General features: G+C 54.5%; 2 protein-coding genes across 3 annotated transcripts; one reads left to right on the top strand and one right to left on the bottom strand.

Annotated features, from left to right (window-relative positions):
• Positions 1-33: 33 nt before the first annotated feature.
• Positions 34-6,560, top strand: LOC311151290 (low density lipoprotein receptor adapter protein 1-like; the record flags this gene model as incomplete). Its single annotated transcript, XM_084201640.1, has 9 exons — positions 34-152; positions 1,714-1,856; positions 2,356-2,468; positions 3,370-3,484; positions 3,866-3,938; positions 4,304-4,421; positions 4,514-4,594; positions 6,276-6,316; positions 6,478-6,560. The coding sequence occupies exons 1-9, from the start codon at positions 68-70 to the stop codon at positions 6,558-6,560; spliced, it is 852 nt and encodes a 283-aa protein (XP_084057766.1). The 5' UTR covers positions 34-67.
• A 2,246-nt stretch (positions 6,561-8,806) lies between these two features.
• FNDC4 (fibronectin type III domain containing 4) lies at positions 8,807-20,032 on the bottom strand. Of its 2 annotated transcripts, none has more exons than XM_084201775.1 (6): positions 19,832-20,032; positions 13,979-14,094; positions 13,283-13,487; positions 12,345-12,434; positions 11,007-11,140; positions 8,807-10,072 (listed from the first exon to the last, which is right to left on the bottom strand). In XM_084201775.1, the coding sequence occupies exons 1-6, from the start codon at positions 19,902-19,904 to the stop codon at positions 10,037-10,039; spliced, it is 654 nt and encodes a 217-aa protein (XP_084057901.1). In that variant the 5' UTR covers positions 19,905-20,032; the 3' UTR covers positions 8,807-10,036. The 2 variants fall into 2 exon arrangements, with proteins under 2 accessions (XP_084057901.1, XP_084057902.1); XM_084201776.1 differs by having other exon boundaries at positions 8,807-10,069.
• Between the last annotated feature and the right edge of the window lie 7,513 nt (positions 20,033-27,545).

Genomic DNA, 27,545 nt, shown 5'->3' with positions numbered 1-27,545 from the left:
GGGGACCGACCCCCCGCACACTGGCAGGGATCGGCTCGGCTCGGCTCGGCTCGATCCCGGCTCCGCTATGGAGGCGCTGCGGGCGGCGGGGCGCGCCGTGCTGCGGAGCCCCCGCCTCGCCCGGCACGGTCTGGGTCTCCGCCGGCGGCGCAGTAAGTGCGGACGGGTGCGGAGTCGGGGCCGGGCATCGCTCCGGGCGGGGAGCCCGAAGCTCGGCGCAGCCGGGCTCGGGATACGGCCCCTGCCTGCTGCAGTGCAGTCTGAGGGGCCTGAAGGACTGGGGGGGGACGGAGCGGCCGCAGGGGTAGTCGGGTTAGGGGAGGCGGGGGGCCCGGCCGCAGGGGCCGTGGCACCTCCGGCCGGGGGCACCGTAGCGCTGCAGCTCCTCGCCGAGCCCTCCTTGCCCCGCTCCCCGGGCTGTCGCCTCCTGCCCCACTTGTGAATCGAGGCCGTCCGCGCCTGGGCGGCCGTGCCAGGCGCTGGAACACGCTGGACTGCACCGGGGACCTGCGCGGGCCTCGGGCCCCTCGAGCTGCCACGCCTGGTCCTCTGCGAGTGTGCCAGGCCAGCCCCTGCTGTCTGCGGCCTGGCAGGATCCGAGACCGACCCCTGGACACATCCCTGGAAGCGTTCAAGGCTAGGTTGGATGGCCCTTGGAGCAACCTGGTCTAGTGGAAGGTGTCCTGCCTGTGGGAGTGAAACTGGATGAGCTTTAAGGTCCTTTCCCACCCAAACCATTCCATGATTCCATGACTCTGCAGCTACCCTGTGTCACAGGAGGGCTGTGTTTGGCTGTTCTCAATCAGCTGCCCTAGGTTTTACTGGAGCACCAGCACTTGCCCTGGCAGCCCTGGTATACATGGACTGTCCTCAGAGTTTGGCGTGGCACAGGGTTCTACTGCCCGGGGTGGAGGTCCCTGGTGCCTGCATGGCACCAGGCAGCCTTCCTGATAGTTGTCACTTGTGGAAGAGTATGCTGTGCAAATAAGGTCTCCTGATTTCCCTGTGGGTTCAGATTATTCCAATTATGAGTTGGACCCTTCTGCAAGTGTGCCAGTAATGCTCAGGGAGCAAATCCCAGGGAAGAGGTGAAAATAACCCTGAAAAGTATTAGCTTAATGTGAACGGTACATACCTTGGCAATTCCCATCTCTTTCTTAACAAAGCATCTGTGGTGCAGTTGCTTCCCAGTCATTGCAGCTGGGACCACAATTGCTGACTAAGCTGCCCCTGCCCTGGCACCCTGCTGCTGCAGATGAGATGCCAGGGGGATTGGCTTTGCTTACACTGGGCCAGTCTGGGAATTTTGAGCTCAGCGTGGCAGTGAATGTGGCTGCTCTTCAGGTGTGCCAGCAGCTCAGGTGGCTGAGATGAATGCATTACAGAGAACATTTTGTTTGTAATGAAACAGATGAGACCCAGAAACACAAGGTTTTTGCAGACAGCACTGAGGGCTGCAGCATCCTCAGCCCTGTGCAGATATGCAGGAGCTGTTTGTCAGTGCTGACAGAGCCTGGACTTAGAGGACTTTAGAGGACTGAAGCCTCAAGGGTGAACTGCCCACTCCTTCTGTTTCTCTTATGAGAATGTCACAGAGTGTCCTGCTGGGGGCAGGAAGCAGCACTGCTGCTGGGAGCCTTGGGTGGGGTGTCTCTGGCAGATCTAGCTGTGGAGCTACTGGCACATGGCTTCTAAGGGTTTTTGTCTTTGCAGAGCTTCCTGAGAGCTGGGCCGAGATGCAGGAGCCACTGCTTGAGGGGATGTGCTTCACCCTCAAGTATCTGGGCATGACACTGGTAGAAAAACCAAAAGGAGAAGACATGGCTGCTGCTGCCATCCGCAGGATTGTGGCCACGGTGAGACCTGGAGCCCTGGTGTGTGGGGTCAGAGCCCAGCCCCTGCACAGGGAAGTGTCTGTATCCTAGCCCTGAACTCCAGTGAGGAACTGTGCCCTCCCAAGAGGAGGGTGGCATGCAGGAGGCTACTGGTGTCTGCCTGTGTGCTGTGGGGAAACTGTCTTCCTGCAGGACAGCCCCAGCCACCTGCTCCCACACCTGAACCTGGCTGAGAGCAGAGCTGTGCCTGCCACAGCACGGAGAGAAGGGTGAAGTACTGGGAGAAGTGGGGTCTGTCCCTCCCTGTGTGTGTGGCAGTAGAGTGAACAGATTTGAAGAGTGTTCTGTGCAGAGCATGCCTGATTGCCAGACTCTGCTGTCCCATCCCTACAGCAGAAGCCTTTGCAGCAAGTATCCAAGCGAGTGATACTGTAGAGTCTGTGGGGCTCCTTCCAGCAAGGGGGTGAGGTGAAGACCCTTGCCTGGTTTGCAGAGATTGCTGGTGTTTTTCCACTGCCAGGCACGGGTTGGAGCTCGCAAGTTTCAGAAGGTGATTCTGACAGTGTCTCCAAGAGGCATCTCACTGCAGGATGCAGACACTAAGGAGATGGTGGAGAACATCTCCATCTACAGGTGGGCATGTCATGGGTATGGGCTGGGTGTTCCCCAGCAGCCAGCTGAAGACTGATGGGAATTTGAGGGCTGGGCCTTCTGTCAGCAGTACTTTCAAGCTTAGGTCTTTCCTTGGCTCCCTGAGGCCTGTGCCCTCTCTCTGCTGTGCTCCCAGCATTGCCTGAGGCTGAGTGTAGGCAGGGTCCTGGGTGGTCTTGAGTTCATCAGCCCATCCATCATCTCCCTGTGCCCTGCCTCTCTATTCTGGCATTCAGCAGGATTTTGAGGCTTGTGATTGGAAAGCCCCACAGTTAGGACAGGACTGCATGTCTGCCTCCACTGCCATGGGACCACCCTTCTGGCTGCAGCTTATTGGGCAGGCTAAAGGTAGTTGCTGTGAGAACTGATGTTGATTTCTCCTGCTGCCACTTGTCCTTTGGTTGGGTGGGTTGTCTATGGGTGCTGGGTGTGAGGGGCAGTAAGTGTGCAGTCTGGTGGCTAGATGGGAAGCAGAGACAGGACATCTCTTTGCTGCAAAATGTAGGTCTCAGCACCAGAGCTGATGTGCCAGGTCAGACCATCCCTCTGCCTGGCCTCCAGCTGTGTCCTTGGAGGCAATCACCCACCTTTCTGTGCTCCTCTTGTCCCAATGCTTGAATTCACACACTGGGTTGAGCTGGCCATCAGAAAACTACAGGGCATTCTGGGATGGCACAGGAGGAAGTGCCTGCGGATGCAGTGATCTCTTACCTGCTGCAGGTACCAGGCAGCCTCTGGCTCTTGCTGGGGGTTTGGGCTGCCTGGTCAGCTCAGGCAGGTGAAAGCCTCAGGTTGTCAGCAGTGCTTGCTGATGTGCTGGGAGTGCAGCAGAAGTGCCATGCCAGCGTCCCAGATTGTCCTGACAGCTCCTCTCTGCCCACAGGATCTCCTACTGCACAACAGACAAGCTGCAGAACAAAGTCTTTGCTTATGTTGCCCAGAGCCAGGAGAGTGGGGCACTGGAGTGCCATGCCTTCCTTTCACCCAAGAAGAAGATTGTAAGCACTTACTTTCTGCTCTTGGCTCCATGAGGTATGGGTGGGAGCAAGGGCCTGCTTTCTTCCCATTCAGCGAGAGAAGGCCATTACCTGTGTGAGCCTCAGCTGGATTTGGAGCCTGGGATCAGGTGTGCTCATGTGCTGCACAGGCAGGGAGTGAGCAAAGGGGGCTTTCCTGTCCCAGCTCCTGAGGGTCTGCTCTTGGGGGTGGCTGGCCCCCATGGGAGACAGACACAGAACTGAGCTCTGGCCTTCCCTGTGTATGTTCTGCAGAGAAAAGCAGCAAGGGATGCTGGGGGTTCTCAGATTTCATGGCAGTGGGGTTATCCTGCATTGAGGGCCCAGGTGGAAGCAGGCATTCCCTCTCTTTCATGTACACAGGCCCAGGCTGTGACTCTGACTGTGGCCCAGGCCTTTCAGATGGCACTGGATCTCTGGGAAGCAACACATGCAGGTAGGAGGAATTTCTCAGATGTATCTCGCTGCATAGCTCTGGAATCAGAACAGTGTCTCCCTGGTGAAACACACCAAGCAGGGAGAATGTTGTCCCTATGGTTGTGTTCTCTGCCGCTCCCCCATCTTCATCTGGGGTGGGAGGTGTAGCTGCTCTCTGTGCTGAACTGCTGTGCATTGCCTGAGCTGAGCCCAGCTCAGGGCTGGTGGTACCTGGTCTGAGCAGTGACCCCTCACCTTTGTTTGCACCCTCCTGCCAGCACAGCAGAGATTCCCTGTTCCTCACCCGCAGTCTTGCCTATACATTCCCAGCTGGGCTTTCTACAGGTTGCAGGCACTAACTCTGCTGCTTTTGCTCTGTGCCAGGCTCTAGGCAGGATCAGCCCCTTCACCCTTCATGTGTCTTGGAGAGCAGTGAGGCCGGCAGACCCCATGAGCCAGCCCCCCCAGGGAGCACTCCCTTCACACACCACTTTGGGGTACAGTATGTGCAAGTCAGGCCCATGCCGAGGGCTGTCTGGAATTAGGGCAGGCACAGAGTGACCCCTCTGCAGCTCCCTGCTCCTGCCCTCCCAGAACCGTGCTGATACCTGCACAGCCCCCATCGCACGTGGCAGCCTGGTGTGAGGAGGTGCACTGTGCTGTGTGGCTCACACAGTAGGTGCAGTTCCTTGGTGTCTGTGATCCAGGAGCTCTGCTGTCAGGCCCAGCGCTGCTGCAGCCTCAGCCCTGCTCTGCTGGCCCTGTCACACAGGGACCTGGGCTGCACACCTGGTTTCATGGCTGGGGTGAGAGCTGCCTCTGAAGGAGAGGACCCCTTGGATCATCATCCTGCCAGCCTGAGCTAAGGCTCAGCCCAACCCATCTGCACTGTACCTCCTGCATGGCCACAGCACTTGGAGCATTGTCATACTGGTCTCACTATGTCCCTGTCTGGGAACTTCTGGATGCTTGGTCCTCATGCTTCCAGTGTGAGTCCAGCCTGGCAGTGCTTGGGGTTGTACCTGTGTGCAGCCTGCTCCTGGTAGTGTCTGCCTGCCTCTCTAGCTGCAGAGTGTGCCCACCCACCACAGTCCCTGGGCAGAGGTGCACTGTGTCAGCAGCTCTGTCAGCATGGTCCATGTTCACAGCTTGTGTTTGGGGCTTTGCACCTGGAGGGGATGTGGGACAAGCTATGGCCTGTCTGTCCTTGTGTGCCCTAGTACAGAAGGTTCTGGCAACCCAGCACTCCAGTCTTTTCCCCCACTGCTTGTGGGAAACCTTTGTACTGTGCCTGGGTAGTGACTGTCTTGTGAAGGGGCCGGATGGGGTCTGAGCAGCCCAGCCTTGCTCCTGGCAGAGACCTGCCCATGTAATGAGATGTCATGGTGGGGTTTTGTTTGTTTGCTTGCCAGGAGGAGGAGGAGGAGGAGGAAGATGATGTCAGTGAAGCCTTTTCTGGGTAGGTTGTGAGCTGCTGCTTGTATTCAGGGATCTCTCTGATGAAGCCTGTCTTGTCTCCCTCTCTGTGCCCCATGCAAGGGGAGCTGCTCAGGCCATGGGCATGGTGGGATCATGGAGGAGAGCTGCAGGGAACCAAGGGGGAAGCTTCTTGGTATTTCTCTGCTTCTATCTGCTGAGAGCTCAAGTGAACAGAGGGTTGAGTGGTGGAGGAACAGACCATACAGTCCAGCTTTTGCAGCAGAGATTTGGGGTACAGATGCTGACCCCCAGGATGCACCCAGAGATGTTTCTTACTCTGTTTCTGCCAGTCTTTGCTGAGGTCAGCCTGTCCAGACATGCCTCTCACATGGGACTCAGTTGTCCCTCTTCTCCCCCTGATTTCCCTGGGGGTTGGGCCAGGATGGAGGCCTGGTCATGCTGACTTCTATGTGGACTGGGGCTGTGGGCTGAACTTGATGGTGTGTGTCCTGTGATGGGAAGGAGCTGATGGAACAGTCCAGCAGCAGGGGATTAACCTGCAGGTCTGCAGATGTTCCATCATGGCTGTTCTCCATGTACATGGCAGTGGTCACTCAGCTGGGTCTGGCAGGTCTGAGCTTGGCTTGAGCTGGTGTCACCCGGGAGCCAGTGTGTGCACAGGTTGGAGCTATATGAGACACCCAATGAAACACCACCCCTCTGGACATGGAGCTCCTGATAGGAAGGAGATATGGCTTTGCAATCTCAGGACAGGCTGGCCTGGGAGGAGAGTTTGGTAGCAAGGGGGCTTAGGGCCTTCTGCATCCCCAGTGCCTGCTGCTGCTGTGCCATTCCTGCCGTGCCAGGGTCATGAGCATGCTGTGTCTCTCAAGAGGCCATGCTTGGGGTATGACGGATGCTGTGTTCTCTTCCAAAGCAGCATGGAGGAGCTGGGAAGGGGACTCCACAGCGCAGCAGGTAAGTTTCTTCAGTGCTGCACTGGCTCATCCCCCAGCACATCCTCTGTAAAGCAAGGGGGGGCTGATGTTCACCTGGGAACCTCTGCTTCCCTTTGCAGGTGTGCTGGGCTCCCAGCTGTATGCCTTATGGTTGGTGTCTTCCTTTCTCTCCCTTTTCAGAATTAATGCCTCTTGTGCCCCCATCGAGCTCTCCTACAGCACAGCTGCTGTGCTACCGCCTGGGGCCGCCCCCGGACAGCTAGGCGGTGCCGGGAGGGGCTGGAGACCTCCTCAGCACTGGCACCAGGGCTGCTGGCCCAAGTACTCCCCTGGGCTAAGCCAAATCTCTGCAACAACGGACCAGCCACTCAGGATTCACCCTGTGCCTGCACCTGGGCCAGCCAGTGCCTGCTGCTGCCCTGGCACCGCCCTGCTGGCACAGGGGCTGCTGGCAGTGCTGCCAGGGAGTGCACAGGCTGCAGCACCTGCTCCTTGTCCTGTGCCGCCTGCATGAACCGCTCCCAGCTGGGGTGGGGGGACCGTGCTCCTCACTCTGCTCACTGCCAGGCCATGCAGGCCACCCTGCGTGCTCTGAGCCTGCCTGATGCAGGCAGTGTACACCCTCAGGGAGCAACAGCTCTTGGCCTGGAGCAGTGCGTGATGAAGGCCTTTCCCCTGCAGTTCAGCCCCACACCCTCTCACAAGTTAAATGACCTGGTTTTTAAAGGAAAGCTCTGCCTTTAGAGAGAAATAAACTGAATTTTTTACTATTGTCATTTGGGTTTGAGTGCTGCATGCGCACCATGCATAAGCATGCAGGGCACTGTGTCTCCTGCACTACCTGTGGTGAGGGTTGCTGTGCCCCAAGCTCATGGAGCCTGGAACTCCCACATCTTCCTTGGCTGCAAGCCCTGAGGGAGCAGTTCCTCCTTGTACTGAGGGCTGCCAGAGCCCAGGGTGCCTTTGTGACTTGGGAAGAGCAGGTTCAGGCTGTGCTGCACTGGTGTCTTGAGCACCTGTGAATGTCACCTGCACCGATAGGAGTTGATGCTGACCACACTGAGGTCAGGGCAGACACAAGCCCTGGTGTGCCAGCTGCTCTGAAGTGTCTCTGCCCTGCTGCACCCCAGCTATGCTCTGCAGAGGCAAGCCAGCCGTGCACTTGGTTTCCTTCCCAGACGGAGCAGGGGAGGCTGCAGCATGTCTGGTTTCTTTGGCAAGTGACAGCTTGCAGCTGTGTTCTGGCCAAACCCCTCACTGCTGGGTTCCTGTCACATCTCCACACAGCTGCCCTTCTCAGGCTGGTGGCACTGAGAGCCCAGCTCAGCCCAGCTGAGCACTGATGGCTGGCTGCAGCTGGGGTGGCAGGGCCAGTCTCCCAGCAAGTGCCATAGGCACTGGGGAGGCCTGGGGTGCCATGGGTCACTCAGGATCCGTGCATGGCTTTTTTCATTTGAGGTTTTGCATACTGAATGTGGTTTCATGACTTTTTTCCCTCAGCTGGGAGTACAGAGCAACGTGTAACTTGTTAAGGTGAGCAGGTCATTGTCAGGCCCTCAGCTTCCAGCACTTCCTCTCTGCACTTCCCTGCCCCCCTGCACAGCCACAGTCTGAGAAGTCGTGACTTGCAGTTTGGTTTGGTTTTTTTTTTTTTTTGGTTTTGGTTTTTGTTTTTGGTTTTTTTGTTTGGTTTTGGTTTTTTTTCAGAGGGAAAGAGCTTTTTCCTCGACAACACACCCTGATTTTACATTTAATGTCATTTAATTTGTGTTCCTTTTTTTATTTGGTCAAAATCTCTGCATTTTGACTTTTCTTTTTTTTTTTGTGCCTGCCCTACTTCCTCCCCTCTGCTACACAGTCTGATCCTTTGCAACTCTTTGTGTGTGCCTCTGGCCTGGCTAAAAAAATCTCATGATAGCAGGCATGTCTGTTATGACTTTCCAAGACAGAACTTCTAAACATTTTCCAGGGCACTAGAACATTCTTAAAATTCTTGTATTTCCCTGACATCCCTAGTTTTTCTAATGTATCTCCTTAAAAAGAGCTAGCAGGCAAAACAAGGTGTTTGTGTCTCTGGAGCTGTGGCCATGCTCCGTGCAGCCCAGGTCACAGCCCAGCAGCAGCTCCATCCCACTGCCATGGTGCTGTTGCTCCTCAGGTACCCCTCTCCTCACCCAAGCAGGGAGCATCCCTGGCCCCTCTGGCCAGCAGTCTGTCATGGTCAGACCCTGTCCCCCTTTTCAGCCCTGCTGCTGGGATGTGCTCTCTGCAGAGAAGCAGCCACGATATCACCCTCAGTGGGACAGCCTGCAGTGCTCCAGCAGCACCACACGGCCCAGCCTGCAGCAGCAGCAGCTCTCCCTCGAGGGCCAGGCTGGGTGCGAGGTGACCATGGAGGACCTCCAGCTCTTAGTACAGAATGCGGGAGCAGATCTTCTATGGGCCAGGACATGTGCATTCCAGCACTTGTACAGGCATGCATGCATGGACACACACAGAGACCTGAAGCTCTGATGCTGCCTTTGAGCCAGGATGCTTTTATTGAAAAGACCCTGCCACAGGAGTTGCTTATCATGTCCCTTCCCCGCCTACTCCTGCAACAGGAGCTGAGCAGCACCTGGAAGGAAAAGTCCTGAAAGTGCTTTTACTGGGAGATTTATTCCTGGAAGACATTGGATCCTGTGATGCTTGAGTCCAGGGCTGCAGAGCCTGTCTGTGGCAGGCTGCAGAGCAGAGCATGGAGGGAGAGCAGCAGCCAGGGCAGCAGGAAGCCTCCTTGTTTCACCCCATTCCCTCCAACTGAGACCTTGCAGGCCTCACCACTTTGTCTCCTCCAGGCAGCACAGGCACCATGCTGCTCAGAAAGTTCTTGGCAGCTCCCCTCAAGCAGCCTGAATGTGCCAGCACCAAGCCCTTCTGGGGACACAGCGCAGCCACAGCCATGCCCTGACAGCGCCTGCTCCCCCGGCCCTGTGGGGCTTCCACCAGCACTCCCTGCCCCGCTGCAGGCTCTGCAGGCTGGCCAGGCACCGTGACGGCACTAGCCCCTCATCGTCCCTCGTGTCTTCGTCCTCTGCACTAGACAGAGAATTTGAAGGCCCTGCACAGCCATAACAGGTACAGCGGAGCCCTGTTCTCCAGCAGCAATCCACTCATCCCCGGTGCTGGCCGGGCCCGGCCCCACAGACAAACCCTCCTACAGGCCACAGCTCCCCCAGCCCTGCTGGAGCAGTGCCGGCACTGCCCTGCTCCGGCAGCCCCGGGGCCCTGAGGGGAGCAGCTCCTGCTCTCGGCAAGCAACCCCAAGGCCAGACGGGCAGCTGAGAGCAAGGTCTGATGCCGGCCAGGCATCCAGTGCCTCGACTGCACCCCTGGCCGCGGCCAAGGCGGTGCGCAGGGACACGGCCTCCCCTCAGGCCCGTGCTTCAGCCCATGGGCTCCCCTCGGCTCCCTCCCACCCGAGCTGCTGGTGAGGTCCCCCACCCATCCTCAAGGTCATGCTTCCCCCGGAGAGGAGGAGGGCCGGGTGGGATGGCAGGGCCACGCTCTGCATGCACGGCTCGGGAGCTGGCTCCGTACGTATCGGCAGACAGGTGCCTTCAGGAAAGCGGGAGTTCTGGTACGTGGATCATCGCATGCTGAGTTCCAGGCGGCGCGCCTGGTGCTGCCTCTTCTTCCAAGGCCTGCTGTGGCTCTGGCAGGACACCCAAGATCCCAGACGGCAGAGCTGGTGTTGCACTTACACCTCAATGATATTGACCGAGGGAGATTTCTTCTATGAGAGAAAAATCTGCTTTAAGAGCCTGCTTTGCTGCACCCCTGGGATCACCCCCGATGTCAGAGCCCCACAGCCGTAGCAGGCATCAAGACCAGCAGACCCCAGCAGAGCAGGGTCCGTTTGAGTAGGGATCCAAGAGGAGGGATCTCCTGCCAAGGGGTAATCAGCAAGCTGAAAAATCTGGAGGAGGGGAACTGGGGACTTGAAGTCCAAACAGGAAGTTTCTGCTCCTGACATCTGCTGGAAACCAAGATGTGGCACCAGTGCGGCAGTCAGCCAACACAGTGAGGGGAGTTCCCACTCTTGACAGAGGCAGCAGATGTAACACAAGCTAAACCCTAAAATTTGGTCCCATTAGAGCATTGGGGCTATAAATCATTGTCTTTGGCAGGTAACAAAGGGAGAAATGTCAGGTGCTGAGGGAACAGCCAGATGAAGGTACTGCTCCCTCCCCCATCCACAGCCTGGCACAGCACTTCCATCAGGGTGAGGAAGGGGCTCTGGAATGACTTGTGTGATGATGACTCAGAGCCAGCTGCAGTGAAGGCAGAAAGAGAGCAGTGACAGACCAGCGCAGGAACCATGCGAACAGCTGCCCAGCGTGTCTATTTGTCCATCTGTGCAGGAGAGGTGCAGCCTTGGAGGGGTGTGATGAAGGCTCTGTTACAGTCAGAGGTCAAGTACCACCCTGCAGTGCAAGAGCCACCCCAGCTGTTACACCTTGTCTCTTCCAATGTTTCTCCTCCAATCACCCATGGGGTATACACACTGCCCCAGAGACCAGGGCTCACTGAACCCTAAAAGTCCTCAGTCTCTGTGGTGAGAGCACAAGCCGGGGTGTTTCCATTCCTGGAGAAAGCCAGAATCTGTGCAGGCTGCAAGCCCCAGCAGATGCCATGTGCCACCCCTGCTGCCAGCCCTCCCCACTCACCTTGCTTCGCAGCAGCCCTCCGCTCGGCCGCTCTGGCGTGCTGTGCTCTGAGGAGGGCTTTGTCTTCTCCTTGTTGTTGTTGGAGTCATTATCCTTGATGATATCGTATTGTCTGCAGAACAGGGCGATCACCGCTGCCCAAAGACACACTGGATGAAGGATTCCTTCACAGTGGCTGCCTGTCTGCCCTTCCCAAAGCATGCCAGCTGCAGAGCAGTTGTGCCCAGGGCTCCTTCGGGTGCTGCAAACCCACACCCCCACCTGCATCAGCCTGCACCAGTCCAGGTACCTCTGCATATGTTGCCAGGCCAGTTTCCTTGGGCAGACGGGCACAAATGTGGCTAAGGCCATTGGGCCACACACGAGGTGCTCAGCACTCAGCAAAGGCAGATGCTGAGGCACTCAAACAGGGAAGTGAGGTCACTGGGCAGCTGTGTGGGTTTTGGAGTGCCTCCAGCAAGGCATTAAAGTTACTGAGCCGGTGCGTGTGACCCTCATAAAAGCCTTTGTCTGTGCAAACTGGCTGTGGGGTCAGTCCCTCTGTAATGATTTCACAGCTGGGAACCCTGGACACAGGAGTCTGGAGCAATGCCCCCAGGAGTGACCATGCTGGACTCACTCAACCCCCAGCGTGTGTGTGATAACACACAGGCACACACAGACCAGGCCTGACTCCTCCCAGCTGGCATCCTGACACATCAGCCTGTGCCAGGTGCAAACTACCAGCAGTCATCTTGTATTTTTTTCCAGTGCCCTAGGAAAGCATCAAGGCCCGGGCAAGGAGAAATTTCTGCAAGATGCCACTACAAAATCCACATTTACTGGGAAGGGAGCAGGGGATCAATGACTTCCCACTCATGGCTGTTGTATGTGACTAGTCAGGAGCTGACTTACCTCCTAGGCTCCCATGCTCCCAGGGCAGCCTGCTGCCTACACGGGCTTTCACTGTGCTATACAGGAGCAAACCACCCACTTTGCAACTTTAGCAGACTGAGGCACAGCCTCTACCAGCTAGTGCAGTAGTGTTATCAGTCACAACATCTAAGGCCCAAGCAACTCAATGGTCACTATCAGCCGGGATGCTCCTACCCTGTAATTCCAGGTCCCATTCTGTCTCCTTCTCTTCAACATACTGCTGAGCTATTACTGCTGAGCAGTGGCTGTGTTTGCTCCTTTTACCCCACTGGCTCCAGCACCTACAGAGACTCAAGGGACTGATGAGGAAGGATGCCAGACCCTCAGCAATGTGCCTCTGCACTCTCTTGAGCCACATCCTCTTTGTGAACCATGGATTGTAACTTTGCCTCAGCCCACCAGAATACTGCTTGTGGCACTCACCTGCCCACATAAGCAGCACAGCCACAATGATAATAATCTCGCCTGTCTGCAGCTGCCGGTCTTTGTCCAGCCCTTCCATGGTGATGTCACCTGCAGAGAAGAGACCCCCAAGCAGGGCTGGCAGCAGATACACTCCCACTGTAGTGGGATTTGAGAAACCCCAAAGCAGAGAAGCCCACATCCCCCAAGCAAGGAAGGATGTGGGATGACATCCTGTCTGGGGAGAAGCCATGCATCTTGTGGCCTTCCTGTGTCAGATAAACCATCCTTGCCACAAAGGTAGTCAGGGGTTCCAAGGGCTTGTTTAGGTTCATGTAGGGACTGCACAATGCATGCCAGTAATCACTAAGGTCTCTGTCTACACAGCAACCAGGGCCGGTTGGGTCAGTTTAACACAGAAGTTCTGAGCAAAGGCAGCCATCTGCTTGCCCTGCCATACTCAGGACCCCTCTCATGGTTACTGCTGGAGACAGAGTGCCGTGCCCTCTATGGGGCATCATCTCTCTTGGACTCCTGATTCTCTCGCATGGACCAGCATGTAGGCAACCCCAAGGCAACACAGACATGAGTAGTAAAGAAGACCACAGCACTCTGTCATTTGTCCTTGGGCAGCCTGCAGACTGGGAGATCTGTCTGTTCAATAGTGGCTTCCTACAGGCAGCAGCTGGGCAGGCCCCAGCAACTGTCCGGGCCAGTCTGCCTAGCTGAATAGGTGCCAAGACCTGAGATAGGAGGGCTGCAAACCACGGCTTGGGGACATTATTGTGGACACAGAGTGGACACTACAGCAGCCTGTACAACCCTGCGTGTCCCCAGCAGCCTGCTGCTCTGTGCAGCACCTTCCTCACTGGTTGCCAAATCTCTGCCCATCTGCTGTACAGGCCTCCAGGTGTGGCCCCACCAGCAGCACCTGGTTAAGCTGGAAGGAGATGCCTTACCTTGGTTGGAGCTGTTGGAAGGCAGGCGGTCGGTCTCCTTCAGGGTGCGGAAGTGGACACGCTTGCTAGCCTGGCTCTCCCCATACAGGCCAATGCTCTGCACCTGGATGATGTAGTCGGCATCCTCTGCCAGGTCCCACAGCACACAGGCACGGTTGGTGGTGTTCACCTCCCGGATGAAGCGCTGCATCTGACCGTCCTGCCTCTGCCAGAGGGAAGAGCTGTCACCCCTGGGAGGCTGCTGCCAGCTGCACCAGGCAGAGGCCCCCAGCTGCAGGGCTTGGCCTCACTCCTCCCTTCCCAGACAACCATCCACCCCAGGGTGGGCCAGACTGGCCAGCACTGCCTATTCAGAATGCCTGCATGGCCTGAGAGCCAGGCACCTCCCTGGAGAAGCCACCATCACCCAGGGCTGCACAGGTGGAGCAAGGCAAGCAAAGAAGGGTTATGTCATGGCTGAAGCACCATCCTTACCTAGAGAAATCCCAGGGAAACTATTGGAGGGACTATACCCAATGAAGCCCACAGTCTTCTGCCCTCCACCAGGATGGATGGCTCACATGGGGCACCCTGGCAAGGGCTTTTCAGCAGCAGAGATGTCCTCGGGCAGATGCCAGAGGAGTGGAGCAAAAGGACTGACATAGGAGCATGCTGGTAATTGGTGTCCCCAGTCCCCTGGGGACAGATGCTGGATACCTGCTGTAGGATGGCATAGCCGATGACCACATCTCCTTCTGGTACGTCCCAGGAGACTGTGGCAGAGTTCGCCTTCAGCTGCGTCACAGTCACGTTGACAGGGGACGGTGGTCTGTCTGGGTGAGCCAGGCATGGACCGTGGTGAGACACAGGAAAGAAGCAAAAGAAGATGTCTCAGAACAGGCACTCAGCCCTGCACATCAGCATGGGGCCTCTCCAACACCTGCCAATGGCAGCACATTGGCTAGGGCTACCGGGAGCACCTTCCCTGGAGAACCCGGCCCCAGGAGATGAGTGGCACAGCAGATGGGGAAGCCTGAGCCCTGCTAGCAGCAGCACATGCACAGCACGGTGCTTCCTGGGCTGGCAGGCAGCTGCACACTCTGTGCATGAGGAGTGTGCAGGTGCAGAGCTCTGGGGCTGTCCCATGGATGGGCATGCCACAAATGCCTGGCGCATCACCCAGAACTGCGTAGGAAGCAGCCCAGACACAGTGATAATATATTGATTGTGACAAAAAAATGGGGGACCTTGGAATAGACACACTCTACACTCAATCTGGGCATCTCCCCTGCCCAGAATTACTCCTTGCTCCAGGGCATGGGAGAAGGCCAATGCCAAAGGCAGAGCTGGCTGTCCCAGTAATGCCTGGAAAACAGATCTTCCCAACAACATTAAGAGTGAATATATAAGTGAATATATAAACGTTTACTTGAAGGCTTTCAGGTACACAGTGTGGTGAAAATCGCATGTGGTATAGTAATGCTACAATTTTTATAAGGTTATTCAACTAGTATACTTATCAAATACTGTCCAATTAAAAGGTTTGTTGGTTAGGTAGTAATTCCTGGGGTCCTGCCCCAGGAATTCTGGAAGCAGTCCAGAAATTTCTCTTGCCCCACTTTTGTTATGCCTGGTCCAGATTCTGATTGGAAAACACAATGTCCTTGTAGCTGTCTCTCTTCTTGGAATAAGACTAAACACTATTTTTAAGAATGTATTTATAAGGTTAGCTTATTGTTCTTAAATGTGCAGAAGAAAGATAGGAAAAGTACTAGAAGCTACAGCCATGCATTAACACTCTACATAGCCACAAATACATGAAAAATATAAAACCCCAATAATCTTAGGCATCACCAGCAGTGCAGCACCACTGGCTGCAAAGCTGGCAGCAACGCTTGGCCATTGCTGTTCTACGGCAAGCTGACCTGACTGACCCATGGTCTGCACCATTGCCACTTTGAGATTTCACAGAACTGACAGCACAACAGGATCCCACACAGCCCTGCACACAAAGCCAAGTTTTGTCTGGAAGTTAGACACAGGAGCACATGAAAGACACTGAAGCTGCTGTTTGTGTGTTCCCACTCCCCACATACAAGTCAGTGCCCTTCTATAAGCTGCCTGCATTGCAGCTTGGGCTACAGGGTCAGTGCTGTGATTTATATAGAAAAAGAGTTCCAGGGGACACCTGAGAACAAGAGAAAGGACAACTGTGACACCAGCAACAACTTCAGTTAGAGTGACTGCAAAAAAGGCAATTTTTGCATGCCAGCTGTTTAGGTGCATTCATTCACATCTGAATAGACCCAGCTTTGGATCAAACCAGAGGAAGGCTTGGTTCCCACTCTGAGAAATTCAGGGTTCTGGTCTGCCAGGGGCAATTAAAACAGAGAGGAGAGCCCAGAAAACATGTTCTAAGAGAGACCCTGGGACTGAGTGTGTCTCCAGAAGTTTGACACACCACCAGAAGAGAGGGTTGCCAGAGACAAGGACATCACAGTGTTCTAATTTTCTCCTTCAGAAAAGGAGTCTGGAAAACTGGAAAGGATTCAAAGATACACTCAAACATTCTTTATCCCACAAAGAGTGTGTCTGTGTAGAATTCTGCCCATGGGGATCTGCTTCATCACTAACCTATGAGAGGGAGGAAATCTCTAAGCCTTGTCTGCATGCACACCCGGCTTGCCTATGAGCCAACAGCAGAACAGGCTGAACAAAGCTGCAGGCCCAGCCTTGTCCATTGGTGTACGTAGTCTGACAGCTCAGGAGCTGAGCTTCTTGTAGATTAAATTATAGAATCATTGTGGTTGGAAAAGACCTCCAAGATCATCAACTCATTCCTTTGACTGCATAACCCCTTGCCCACTAAACCATATTGCAAAGTGTCATGTCCAGTCATTTCTTGAACACTTCCAGGGGTGATGAATCCACCACTATCCTGGACAGCCTATCCAATGCTTAACCACTCTTTCAGTGAAGGAATTGTTCCCAACATCCAACCTGAACCTGCCTTGGCACAGCTTGAGGCCATTTCCTTTTGTCCTGTCCCTGTTCTCTGGAAGCACAGCCTGACCCCTCAGTGGCTCCACCATCCTATCAAGGAGTTGTAGAGAGTGAAAAGGTCCCCCCTTAAGCCTCCTTTTATCCAGTTTGAGTTCCCCCAGTTCCCTCAGCCACCCACAAGACTTGTGCTTCAATCCCTTCCCCAGCTCTGTTCCCTTCCCTGGACACACTCCAGCCCCTCAGTGTCTTTCTTGCTGTGAGTGGCCAGGATTTGAGGTGCCTTGGCAGTGTCCAGCACAGGGGGAAAATCACTGCCATGCTCCTGCTGCCACACTATTGCTGACACAAGCCAGGATGTTCTTAGCTTTCTTGGCCAGATCATGTTTAACTGCTGTCAACCAGCACCCCCAGGTTCTTTCCCACTGGGGCATTTTCTATCATTGTCTGGTTTTTGGCCCCAGCCACAGCTCAGCCCACAGCTGCTCAGCCCACAGCCAAGCTCAGGCAGCACCCTGTCAGCCAGCAAACAACTGCCCCCAGCCTGGGCTGTTCCAGACACAGGCATTTCCAAGGGTGGCTCTATGGGGGGCTGCACGTTTCTGCTTCTCTTCAAGCACAACAACAGTTGCCCTAGGTTACCACTAGTTAGGTTGCTAGCTAGGTTTGTGCTAGGAGACATAATGGAGTCAGAACAGCCCAAGAATCCAGTGATGGAGATTGGTCTAAGATCTGATTTGGTCTGCACCAGCCAGTGTGTGCCCAAACTACTCTTGGGCACGGCTTGGAAGCTAGGACAAGCCAGAAAACCATTCCTCACAAGTAGCACTGATGTGCCTCCCTCTTTGGAACTCATGAGTTTAATACCATGGATATGACCAGACCTGCCAGCTGGCCTCGGGACAAGAACAGGACATGGTGCTTCACAGGATACATCCACAGTAATGAATTAGGTGGTTTTCTTTTTACATCTAACAGAATTGTAAAAGCCCTGAATATGCGTGATGGGGGTAGTTTGACTACCAACCTCTAAGTGTACATGAGGAAATTAAAGATGGGATCTGACATCTCTGTGACACAGGAGTTTGTGGATGGAGTTTGTAGCAGCTGTCCAGCTCTGCTCAAGAATTTTCTAGGCTTCTGCGAGGCGCCCTGCCTGTTCCAGCTGAGGTTTTCATGCTGGGGCTGCTGAGACACTGCCCTGGGACTGAGACACTTGATGATTTGAGAAGAAAGACACTGCACCAATTCACAAGCCATGCTGCTGAGTCCACACAGGTCTGACAAGTGCTCCAGCTGTATTTAGCCAGAGTTTGCACAGGCCCTATGCAGGGACTGTCACTCACCAGCAGCACAAGGGTGAGAGGACATGGGGGCACAGTGGAGCCAACACGCATGTGGCTTGTCAGTGCACCACACCCCACCCCACACACCCTGAGCGCACTTGGTGCACACCCAGGCCAGCAGCCCCAGGCCTGTATGACAGGAGATCTGGTGTCCAGGCTACAGTTCTGCATGACGACAACCAGTGTGCCTCGATCAGTTTGATGCTGAATGAACTGCAGAAAATACACTTCTGAGCACACGGGATTTGCACACCCGTCAGGAAGAGACAAGACAAGAAGCCTCAGAAGTCAAAATGTGGGAAGTTCACTCTAGATACACAGAGCAATGTCTAATCCAAATCACCTCTGCTCTGGAAAGAGGCTGGGAGAACTGAGGTTTTTCACCCTGGAGAGGATGCTCTGGTAAGATACTGGAGCACTTTTCAGTGCCTAAAAGGGCTCCAAGAGAACTTGAAAGGGACTTTGGACAAAGTGACAGGACAAGAAGGAGATGACTTTTCACTGACAGAGGCCAGGGTTAGATGGGATATTGGAAAGAAATTGTTCCCTGTGAGGGTAGTGAGGTCCTAGCGCAGGTTGTCCAGAGGAGCTGTGGCTGCCCCTGGATCCCTGAAAGTGCTCAAGGCTAGATTGGATGGGGCTTGGAGCACCTTGGTGAAGTGGAAGGTGTCATTGCCGATTCCAAGGGGGTGGAATATGATGGGCTTTAAGGTCCCTTCCAAACCACACCATTCTGTGAAATTCAAGATGAGACCTCAAAGCTGTTACAAGACCTTCAAAGGACAAAGCTTTGTGTATAATTTCCACATTGCATCTAATATTGTTCAGCCTGTTCTGCAGCTGAGGTCAGAGTAGTTTTGTGCCAAAGCTGTTGCCATAAAGGTCTGTGAATGCAAGGGCTCCTAAAAGCATGGCTCTCTGAAGCCAACACATTCTGGCTATAAAGTCAAGATGCTGCTGGGCTTTCTGGGAAAAGTGTGCCACTGTTTAGCTCAATGCATTAACTGCTAATAATTCTACATCACTTATAAATGATCCAGCTTCACTTTTTATTAAAGCCATGTTACAAAAGGAGGACCCCCACAGAAAGCACAGTCACTAACTTAAGGCCTGGCACAGGTTTTGTGCTGTCTGTACAGCATCACACTCCTTCTGGGCCTGATTAAGGGGTGGGAAGACCTGGGCTGTGTACAGGAGCTAGCAGCACTGCAGCCTGTGGCTGGACACTGGGAGGGATGGCCAGTGGGCAATTGAAGGGATGGCCAGAGGGCAGTGGGAGGGATGACTGGTGAGCAGTAGGAGAGATGGGTGGTGGCCAGTGGAAGGGATAGCTGGTGGGCAGCTGGACATGGGACCAGATATGCCATGCATCCCAGCTCCATGGGTCAGCAAAGGGGCCAGACAGATACCCTTCAGGAGGGATGCTGGCACATGTGGTGCTGGAGAGGGATGAGGGACAGGGCACGTCTTCACCGGTGCCCTCGCCATCCTGCCGTGATCCGGAGAGCGGGCCACCCCTGCCTCCTGGCCCGTGCCCTTGGGGCTGCTGCTCAAGGGCACCCAGATGTTTGCCCAACTTACTGCTGCAGTAGGGAGTAAGCACCAGACTGCACATCTAAAAATAAGTGGCCCCTTTTAAACACCCCTGACTGCATCTCTTCCTGAATCCGTCAGTACGTGTTTTGCAACACGGCAGAATGTAGCAGAACACGTCCGGTACTCGCAATTCGATTTGATATCTCAGTGACCTGTCGAGGGGCAAACAGACAACAGGAAGCGGCTGCTGACAGAGGGCCACCCCGGCGAGTCAAAGGACACAAGGACAGGGGTACTTCGGGGTGCACTGAGCTCGATGTTCCAGCAAAGACCGGCAGCAAGGGACAGGATCCCGGTCACCCGGCCGGCCCCAGCCCGCCGCAGCCCTGAGTGTCGGTGCCCGGGGCAAGAGCTCCCTTGGGGCAGAGCGCCCGTTCCCAGCCGCGGCGGGAGCCCCTGGGAGGGCAGCGCGCCCCGGGGAGGGGACGAAGGCGCCGGGGACTCGGAGGCCGCGGCGCCCCGGGGGTGCCCGAGGAGTCCTCGGGGATCGCGGCAAAGGCCACGCCGGGAATGCAGTGAGGCCGGCAGGGGTGTCTGGCGAGGACCGCAGCCCCCAGGGTGTCCGGCACGGCGTCCCCGCCCGGCGGGACGCGCAGCCCCGCTGCCCTCCCGGCCCGGCCGCACTTACTGGCTCGCACGAAACACAGGTCGCAGCCGAAGAGCACCAGGACCGGGCTGATCATCGCCGAGACTCGGGCCATGACGGCGGGGGCTGCGGCCCGGCCGGGCGCGGCCCTGGCACCGGCCCGGCTCCCTGCACCGCGGGACGGAGCGGGGCCGAGCCCCGGCCGCAGCGCGGGGGGGCGGAACGGCCGCCGGGCCCGGCCCGCCCCCGAGCGGCACCGCAGCGGCTCCGGCACCGCCTCTCAGCCGTGCTCCGGAGCGGCCGGCACCGCCCCCAGCCCCCGAGCCGTGCCCCGACACCGCCGGTACCGCCCCCACCCCGTTAGCGGAGCCCCGGAACCACCAGCCCCGCTCCCGGTATCGTTCTCCGGTAACCCCCAACGCCCCGCCGCAGGCTGCACCCCCGACAGCCCCGAGCGTCCGCTCTCCCCGTGCTGCACCGCCAGCAGCCTTTCGTGCTGAACCGCCGGTAACCCCCAGCACGGGAGGCTCCACACGCGGGCACACAACGCACGTGTCCTGGCGTGGGGCAGCGAACATCGCCGATGTCGCGACTGCTGGTCACCGACAGATGCCCACATTCGGGCTGGTGCCCCCGGCACACTCCCACAGCTCCTCTGCACCTGGGGATGCTCTGACCCTCCGCGGTGCTCCTCCACGTGTGCCTGAAGACACAGGCACGGGGTCTGCCCCGTCCCCAGGAAAGGCAGCACTGGCTGTGCCTAATGAAGCAGTAGAGAAATAAGGAAATGAACCCAAATCATCCTCTATTACCTTACAGCAGTAACCTACTATTTTCTGTAAGCAATGCAGACTGGAAGGAGTCAAGCCAAGATGGAATCTATGGTTCCAAAGGCTGCTAAGGAGCCTCAGCCTAGCTGTGGTTTTGGGCAGACTTGGGAACTGCTGAGGCTCTTCTCTGTCCAGCTGATGTCCTTGGCTGCAGCCTGCATTGTCCTGCTTTGTAGCATAGCTGGACCTCAGTGGCAGCTTAGACCATGCCCTGGATGAGATCAGTCCACAGCAGAAGTACATCAGTGTGGGCATGTGTGCAGACGTGGGCGCAGACATCCATTGTTCCGTGCCCTAGGGCCCCTAGAAGTCTTTACCTGGTCACTTGAAAAGGCGTTTCCTAGTTATAGGAGAATTGATCTGTGCTCTGGGGAGAGCTGTGGAAGACCAGGCTAGTGATGTTGCCTTGTGAAGGATTTAATCTGCAGTGCCTGTGTGCAAAAGGCAAGTTCTAGCTAAGTAAAAATTTAAGCTTGTCAGAAATTACATTAACTGTAGCTGCATGGCAGGTGAGGTGATCAAAATGGTCCCATCTGGGTTGTTCAATGTTGCTTTTCAGATGCTCTTGGCCAATCAGGACTGCCTCTTTCCTGTGCTGAGCTTCATTGCTGCTGCAGTCCACAGTGGTGAGGAGGAGGGTGAGCCTGATACTGCTTCCCCTGCAGAGTCCTGTTTCAAAGCTCCTTCCCCCTCTGTCTGCATTATGGGGAAGGAACTTCAGGAAAGCCAAGGGTAGAGCTGGCAACTGTAGAACTGTGAATGCACGTGGTTTTACAGGAACAGTTTGCCAGTTATGTCTTCTCTGCAAGGTCCCTTCTCACTTGGTTGCTGTGAGAAGCACTTGGTTGTTGCAGAGCTAGCTCTGGTGTTAATGTTGACTGCTCCATAGCCTGTCTTTGCCACCAGGCAAGGATCCCTGGCTTGCCCAGCACTGCTCTGGCCTGTGCAGGAGTGCTCAGACACATTATTTGAAAAGCTCAGTGCTGTCAGTGTTAGGTATCAGTGAGCAATGCCATTTTTTTGATAGCAGAAACAGGTGGCCATTAGCACTGTGGGACAGTTTACTTTGCATCCTTCCCCCGAACTACTTAAAAGTGGTTCAGGCTCTATGTCCTTTCATGTCCTTTCCCTGTGTTCCAGGGTGCAGCCCTATTGCTTGTGCAGGGTGAGAATTATGCTGCGATTGGGGAATTTTGTGTCTCATCACCCAAGGCATCACTGTTGGCTGGCTGGCATTCCCAGGGTTCACACACCTTCCAGATCAGTGCTGGACATGGGAAAGGACATGCTGTGCTACTTAGGACAATCCTGGGAATTCAGTGACTGTGCACAGGCTGCATGGTGTGCTTTGGGAGCAGGCGATGGCATTTGCATTTGTGGGTTCAGTCTACAAATAGTAAATACTGAGAGTGCAAATTCTCCACACACATTTAATTATCATTTGAGTATTTGGGATTTTGGCCAGGCAAAATTAAATTTGCAATCACAAATCAGGAACTAATGCATCTAAATTGTATTATATGCCTTGCAGTGCCTTGTACTTAGAATTCAGTGGGGAAATGCAGCAGCAGCCTTGAGACCCCAGCCTCACCTCTCTAGCCTGGCCTGTGGGCTCTGAAATCCCAGCCCGCCTCTAGCAAATATGAGGTTCTGGGGGTGGTGCTGGCAGCAGGAGAAGGTCCTGCCCATGATGCAGGAGCCTCCTGTACCTACATCACATCGCCTTGCTGTCACCTTCCTCTGCCCACCAGAGGAATACACCAGCAAGGACTCCCAGCACATCAGGAATTGACCTCTACAGCTGGGAAAGGTTTGGATTGATTCTGCGTGTGCAGAATCTGCCCTGTGATTCATAGTGTATGAATGTTAGTGATTAAATGAAACCCATAAGGGATGTGTGGGTTTTGTGTCCCTAATCTAAGCTTTAGTTAGCTTCTAACTGGTGTGAAGTGAGCATTCACAGATTTAGGAAAGCATGATGTGACCTGCAATAGCTGCGTCCTGATCTGGGGGTCCTGGAGCTCTGTGACTGTTCCCCTCCTGGGACACAACACTCCTGCAATTCTTTCTTCCATATTCTGCTCTTTTTCCCCTGCTCCACAGCCTCCCATGGCCAGTTGTGACCTAGCTGTGCCTATGGAAGCTGCAGCTGTGACTCAGATGGCCTTGTCCTGCTGAGCATTGCCCCTCAAACAGTGGCTGCCTGGGGTAGACAAGGGCTGGGCAGGGTGTGGATGCCAGACCTGCCCCTGCACCCACAAAACCCTGTCTCCCAATCAGCCCCATGCCTGCCCACCATGTCCTCTCTCCAGGGCTGCCTGGCTGCTGCTTCACCTTAGCTGTCTCCATGTTCACTGAAAGGAAATGTCCAAAGCTGCTGTGAGGGTTCATTCCCATCCACTTTGCCATGTCTGTGTCCTGGTTGCTGTGTCCTCCATTTCTCTCCCATGGAAGTGGGAATGACCACACTGATTCCCTGTGAGGATGATAATAATGGATAGCAAACCACAGACAATTTCTATAAGGCTGCTGCAGGGAAGTGCCCTATTGTCCTCAGCCAAGGAACAGGACCAGACCTGTCACCAGTCTTCATCAACACTTAATGAACTTTATTAAATGTGGAAAGTCAATCTGCTAATCATTAATACGCACTAATCATTAATAATTCCTGATCCTCCCTTTGTCTTTGTTTATATATTCTGGCATCTTTTTTACCATCTGCTGCATAATTGGATTTGGGGAATTCAGTACTGCCCAAGAACAGACATTTATGCTTTCTATTATCACAGGCTATTGTGAAGTCAAGAGTTTTGCTGTGTAATTATGTGCATTGTGAAAAGTAATTTATTCCATTTCATTAAGACCAGATGCCCAATTACTTCTCTTGGTGCTTCCTAGCTTCTATTCTAAGAAACAAGTAATAACAGTTTGCTGTCTATCTGCACTGCACCATCTGCAACACAGCAGACCCTGGTCATCTTTCACAACTGATAATTTTTTTTTTACCCTTTTTGTATGGGACAACTAGACAGCATATGGTGTTTGAAATGTGGGTTTCCTGTGTGTTAATATATTCATAATAGTGTTACCACTCAGCACTTTCCCAGTTCATTTACAGCACATGAAGCCACCAAAGCCAAGAGCCTGGTGCAGCTGAAAAGCCAAATGATCTGACAGGTCTATCAACAGCAAAAGCGTTCAGCAGTGTCATGGTCAGTGAACGCACAACTGATCAAAGTCGATGAGCACTTCTATTAAAGCCCACCCCTAGGAAAGAAGTTTATTTGTTATTGCTCAGATAAAAGCACAAAGCACTGAACGTGAGGCACTTAACCCTCTTCATCAAGAGAATGGTGCACTGGGCAAACACTGCAGCCCAAGGCAAAGCTGCTCTGCAGTGAGCAGCTGCCAGACAAAAGGGGGTGTTGTGGCCCTCTGCAATGGACATACAGCCTGCAAGGACCCTGCTCTGGCTCTGTGCCCCACTCCCTGCCTGCTAGTACTGGGATCTCTTCTGGGTTCAGTGTCCAGTTAGGGGCTGGGGCTATAGGGAGGGAGAAAACCCACCTGGCACTGCCTGGAAAGCTCACTGGGCTGACCCTGGCTGGATACCAGGTGCCCATCAAAGCTGCCCCATCACTCTCCCCCTCAACTGGGCAGGGAAGAGAAAGTATAATGATGCACTCATGGATTGGAATAAGGACAGGGAGAGCTCACTCACCAGTTACTGTCATGGGCAAAACAGACTAAATTTTGGGAAATTACTTTAATTTATTACCAATCAAGTCAAAGTAGGGCAATGAGAAATAAAACCAAATTGTAAAACCACGTTCTCACCCACCGTCCTCTCTTCCCCAGCTTAGCTTCACTTCCCAGTTCTCTCCCTCCTCCCCCTCGGCAGTGCAGTGGGACAGGGAATGGGATCAATTCATCACAGCATGTCTCTGCCACTGCTTACTTCTCAGGAGGAGGGTCCTCACACTCTTCCTCTGCTCTCACATGGGCTCCTCCATGGGCTGCAGGTGGGTCTCTGCTCCTGACTGGATCTTTTTGGGCTGTGGGAAGGTTCCTGCTATGCCTGGACCCCACAGGCTGCAGGAGAATCCCTGCTCCAGAGCTTGGGGCACCTCCTCTCATTCCTTCTGCATGGTCTGGGGGATTGCAGAGCTGTTGCTCTCACATACCCTCACTCCTCTCTCTGGCTGATGCTGTGCACAGTTTTTTTCCCTTCTTAAATCCCAGAGGCACTGCCACCATTGCTGATGGGCTCTGCCTTGGCCAACAGCAGGTCTGTCTTGGGGTCAGCTGGCTTTGGCTCTGCTGGACGTGGGAGAAGCTTCTAGAAGGTTCTCACAGAAGCCATCCCTGTAACCCCCCCCTCTACCCCAAACCCTACCGTGCAAACCCAATACAATTCCCTTAAGAGGGAGTTTTGGGCAAAGCAGCGTATGGTGAAAGACTAAATTAGCCTGAGTTGTTTAGCCTAGAAACTATGAAACTGAGGGGGATGTGCTGACAGCTTCTCTTTCAAAGCCTGACAGCTGCCAAGCATCTACGTGGCTGCTGCAGAGACTGGCATGGCCTGTTCCACGTCAGGGATAGAATTTCAGTCCACACTGGCTCGGCCCACATGGAGACCACGGCTGATTGTCCTCTCAGGATGAGACTGCAGAATGTGGATTTCATTTCCAGACGCTCCTCCAACTCTTTCTTGCTGCCATTCTCCTGACACCCTCTCCCTGGCATTGTTTCTGACAGGGCCAAAGTAATTTGCCAGCTGCATCACTGGCACTGGGATCTGCTCCTTGTGTTTGCTTGTGCTGACTGTGTGACTGTTCCCGTAATTTGGGAGCAGAGATGAAGTTCTGGAGAAAGGGTGTGTGCTTGGCAGCCAGCCTGGCTGTGCCACCTGTTTGTGCTCAGTGCTAAGCCCACCTGCCCCGCTGTGCAGGGCTCCACCAGGCAGGGGCAGAGCCCAGTGGGCGTGGGAAGGAGGGGAACCCGGGGCGATGCCTGTACCTCCGTGGCATAGGACAGGGACATGGGACAGCGAGACAAGACACAGTGACACAGGGCACTGGGGAGCCCCTGTGGTGGAGAGCCCCTCATGTGCATCTGGCCTGGCAGGGGTGTGGGCCACAGAAGCTCCCTCTCCTGCTCAGGGGCGGCTCTGGGGCAGTCCTTGCCTCAGTGGCTGGTGATGGGAGGTGGCCAGGGACGGGAGAGACGGGACTTCTTTTGGGCGGCATGGACCCAGCCACCCCACCTGGGTGCAGATCAGCCTCAGAACTTTGAGCCAGCCACCTGTGCCAGGGATGTGACCTGTTCCTGCAGCAGGCAAGTGCTGGTGCAGCAGCTGAAGCCAGTGCACTGGGGTGGAGGTGTCTTCCCTACTTTGCCTGTGCTCTGCACAGCAGCAGCTCTGGGGCAGGGGCCAGGGCCAGGGTGGCTGGAGTCTCTCTTGAAAGATGTATTTGGTGTAGCATGGGAAGATATTTTGATGAGGAAAGAGTTCAGCAGTAAAAAGTTATGCAGTAATCCTGTAGGCTTTCAGGATATCCCCATTTTGATCACCAATGCAAACCAACTTTGAGGGGCTGCAAGGACAATATATAGATGCTATTTGGGCCTTTTTCTTTTTATAACACTGAATTTAATCTGCCATTTCATCTTCCAGCCACTCAGTATTCTAAGACGCTTTACCCCTTCTTCATGGTTACCTTTTATTTTTTACTGCTTTATGTAATCCTCAAACCTGACCTTAGTCCCTGCCTGTTTACTTCCTGTGTCATGAGGGAAAGATTTTGAACAGTCCAGTGTTAATGTGGATCCCTGCAGGAGTCCTCCAGTGTCCTCACTCCCCTGAAAATGCCAAATGTCTCGTTCAAACGCTTCCTCTAGCCCTTAACAAGTCAACCCTCTTGTTTAATGCATGGCAATCTTGCTTTTTAAAGAGATCCAGGGCCTTGTCAAATGTTTTTGGAAATTCCAGTTGCAGCTGCAGCAAAATCAGATTGAAGATACTTAGCTGGATGGGGTTCTGAGCAACCTGATCTAGTAGAAGACAATCTTGCTCATGGCAGGGCCTTGGCCTGGTTGACATTTGAAGTTGACATTTAAACATTCCAACCCAAAGTGTTCCATGATTCCATGTGTGGAAATGTCTTCTTTCAGGTTTACCTCTTTACCAAGTACCTAAATCAGACAAAGTCTGTCTCCCATTCACATCTTTCCCCTGCATATGAGCCCTCCTCCTTCCTGTAGCCCTTACTGCTGCACAGGCTGCCCTCTGGTTCCCGTGAGATGAAGGAGGTGCCCACAAAAATGGCACCATGGGTGCCACCTGTCCTGGCCACCACCCCCTGGCACCACGGCTGCCACCTGTCCTGGCCCAGGGCAGCGCTGGGCTGTGGCCAAGGGCAGGTGAGGGACCAGCCTATGCTGCAGGGACACAGAAGGCCAAGATCCTCCTTGGCCATGGGGAAGAACTGGAAAAAAAAGTTGACAGGACTGGCTGTGGTTTTCCTAAGCTTTAATTTGGGTCTGCCTCCCCAGGAATCACTGGGACCATGTCTCTGGTTCTGGTTATTCTATGGCCCAGTATCTGAATAACTACCTGGCTTTTGTTACCTGCTCCGAAGAAAGACAGAGGCTTGCTTCTGAAATGCAGCTGCACTTTTTGAAAACAGAAGCCTCCGATTTAGAAGACCTTTGAGCATAACTCAGATGGGTTTTTGGACCTGATACAGCATGCATAAAAGAGGACACTGTGCTAATTAATGTCTCAGCAGAGCTGTCCAATATAGTCACCGCCCCTCCAATCTCACTCTCATTCCACTATACTTTAATGAGAAGATTGACCTACTTAATTTTGAAAGCAGCTGGCTTTCAGAGCCAAGCCACACTTGAAGAAATAATGTCATGCT

The sequence above is a fragment of the Fringilla coelebs genome (assembly GCF_963513975.1).
Source record: "Fringilla coelebs genome assembly, chromosome: 3".
In the NCBI taxonomy this organism is placed as follows: Eukaryota; Metazoa; Chordata; class Aves; order Passeriformes; family Fringillidae; genus Fringilla; species Fringilla coelebs.
Note: the sequence above shows the minus strand (reverse complement) of the source record. Positions and strands in the feature narration are given on the sequence as shown.

What these genes read in the sequence shown, in the direction of transcription:
- FNDC4 (XM_084201775.1), bottom strand. Translation starts at nt 19,904, where the DNA reads ATGGCCCGAGTCTCGGCGATGATCAGCCCGGTCCTGGTGCTCTTCGGC. An exon ending in TGTGCTGCTTATGTGGGCAG is followed by an intron (nt 11,141 to 12,344) that starts GTGAGTGCCACA and finishes GTCTTTGGGCAG; the next exon opens with CGGTGATCGCCCTGTTCTGC. An exon ending in GAGGGCTGCTGCGAAGCAAG is followed by an intron (nt 10,073 to 11,006) that starts GTGAGTGGGGAG and finishes TTTCTCTCATAG; the next exon opens with AAGAAATCTCCCTCGGTCAA.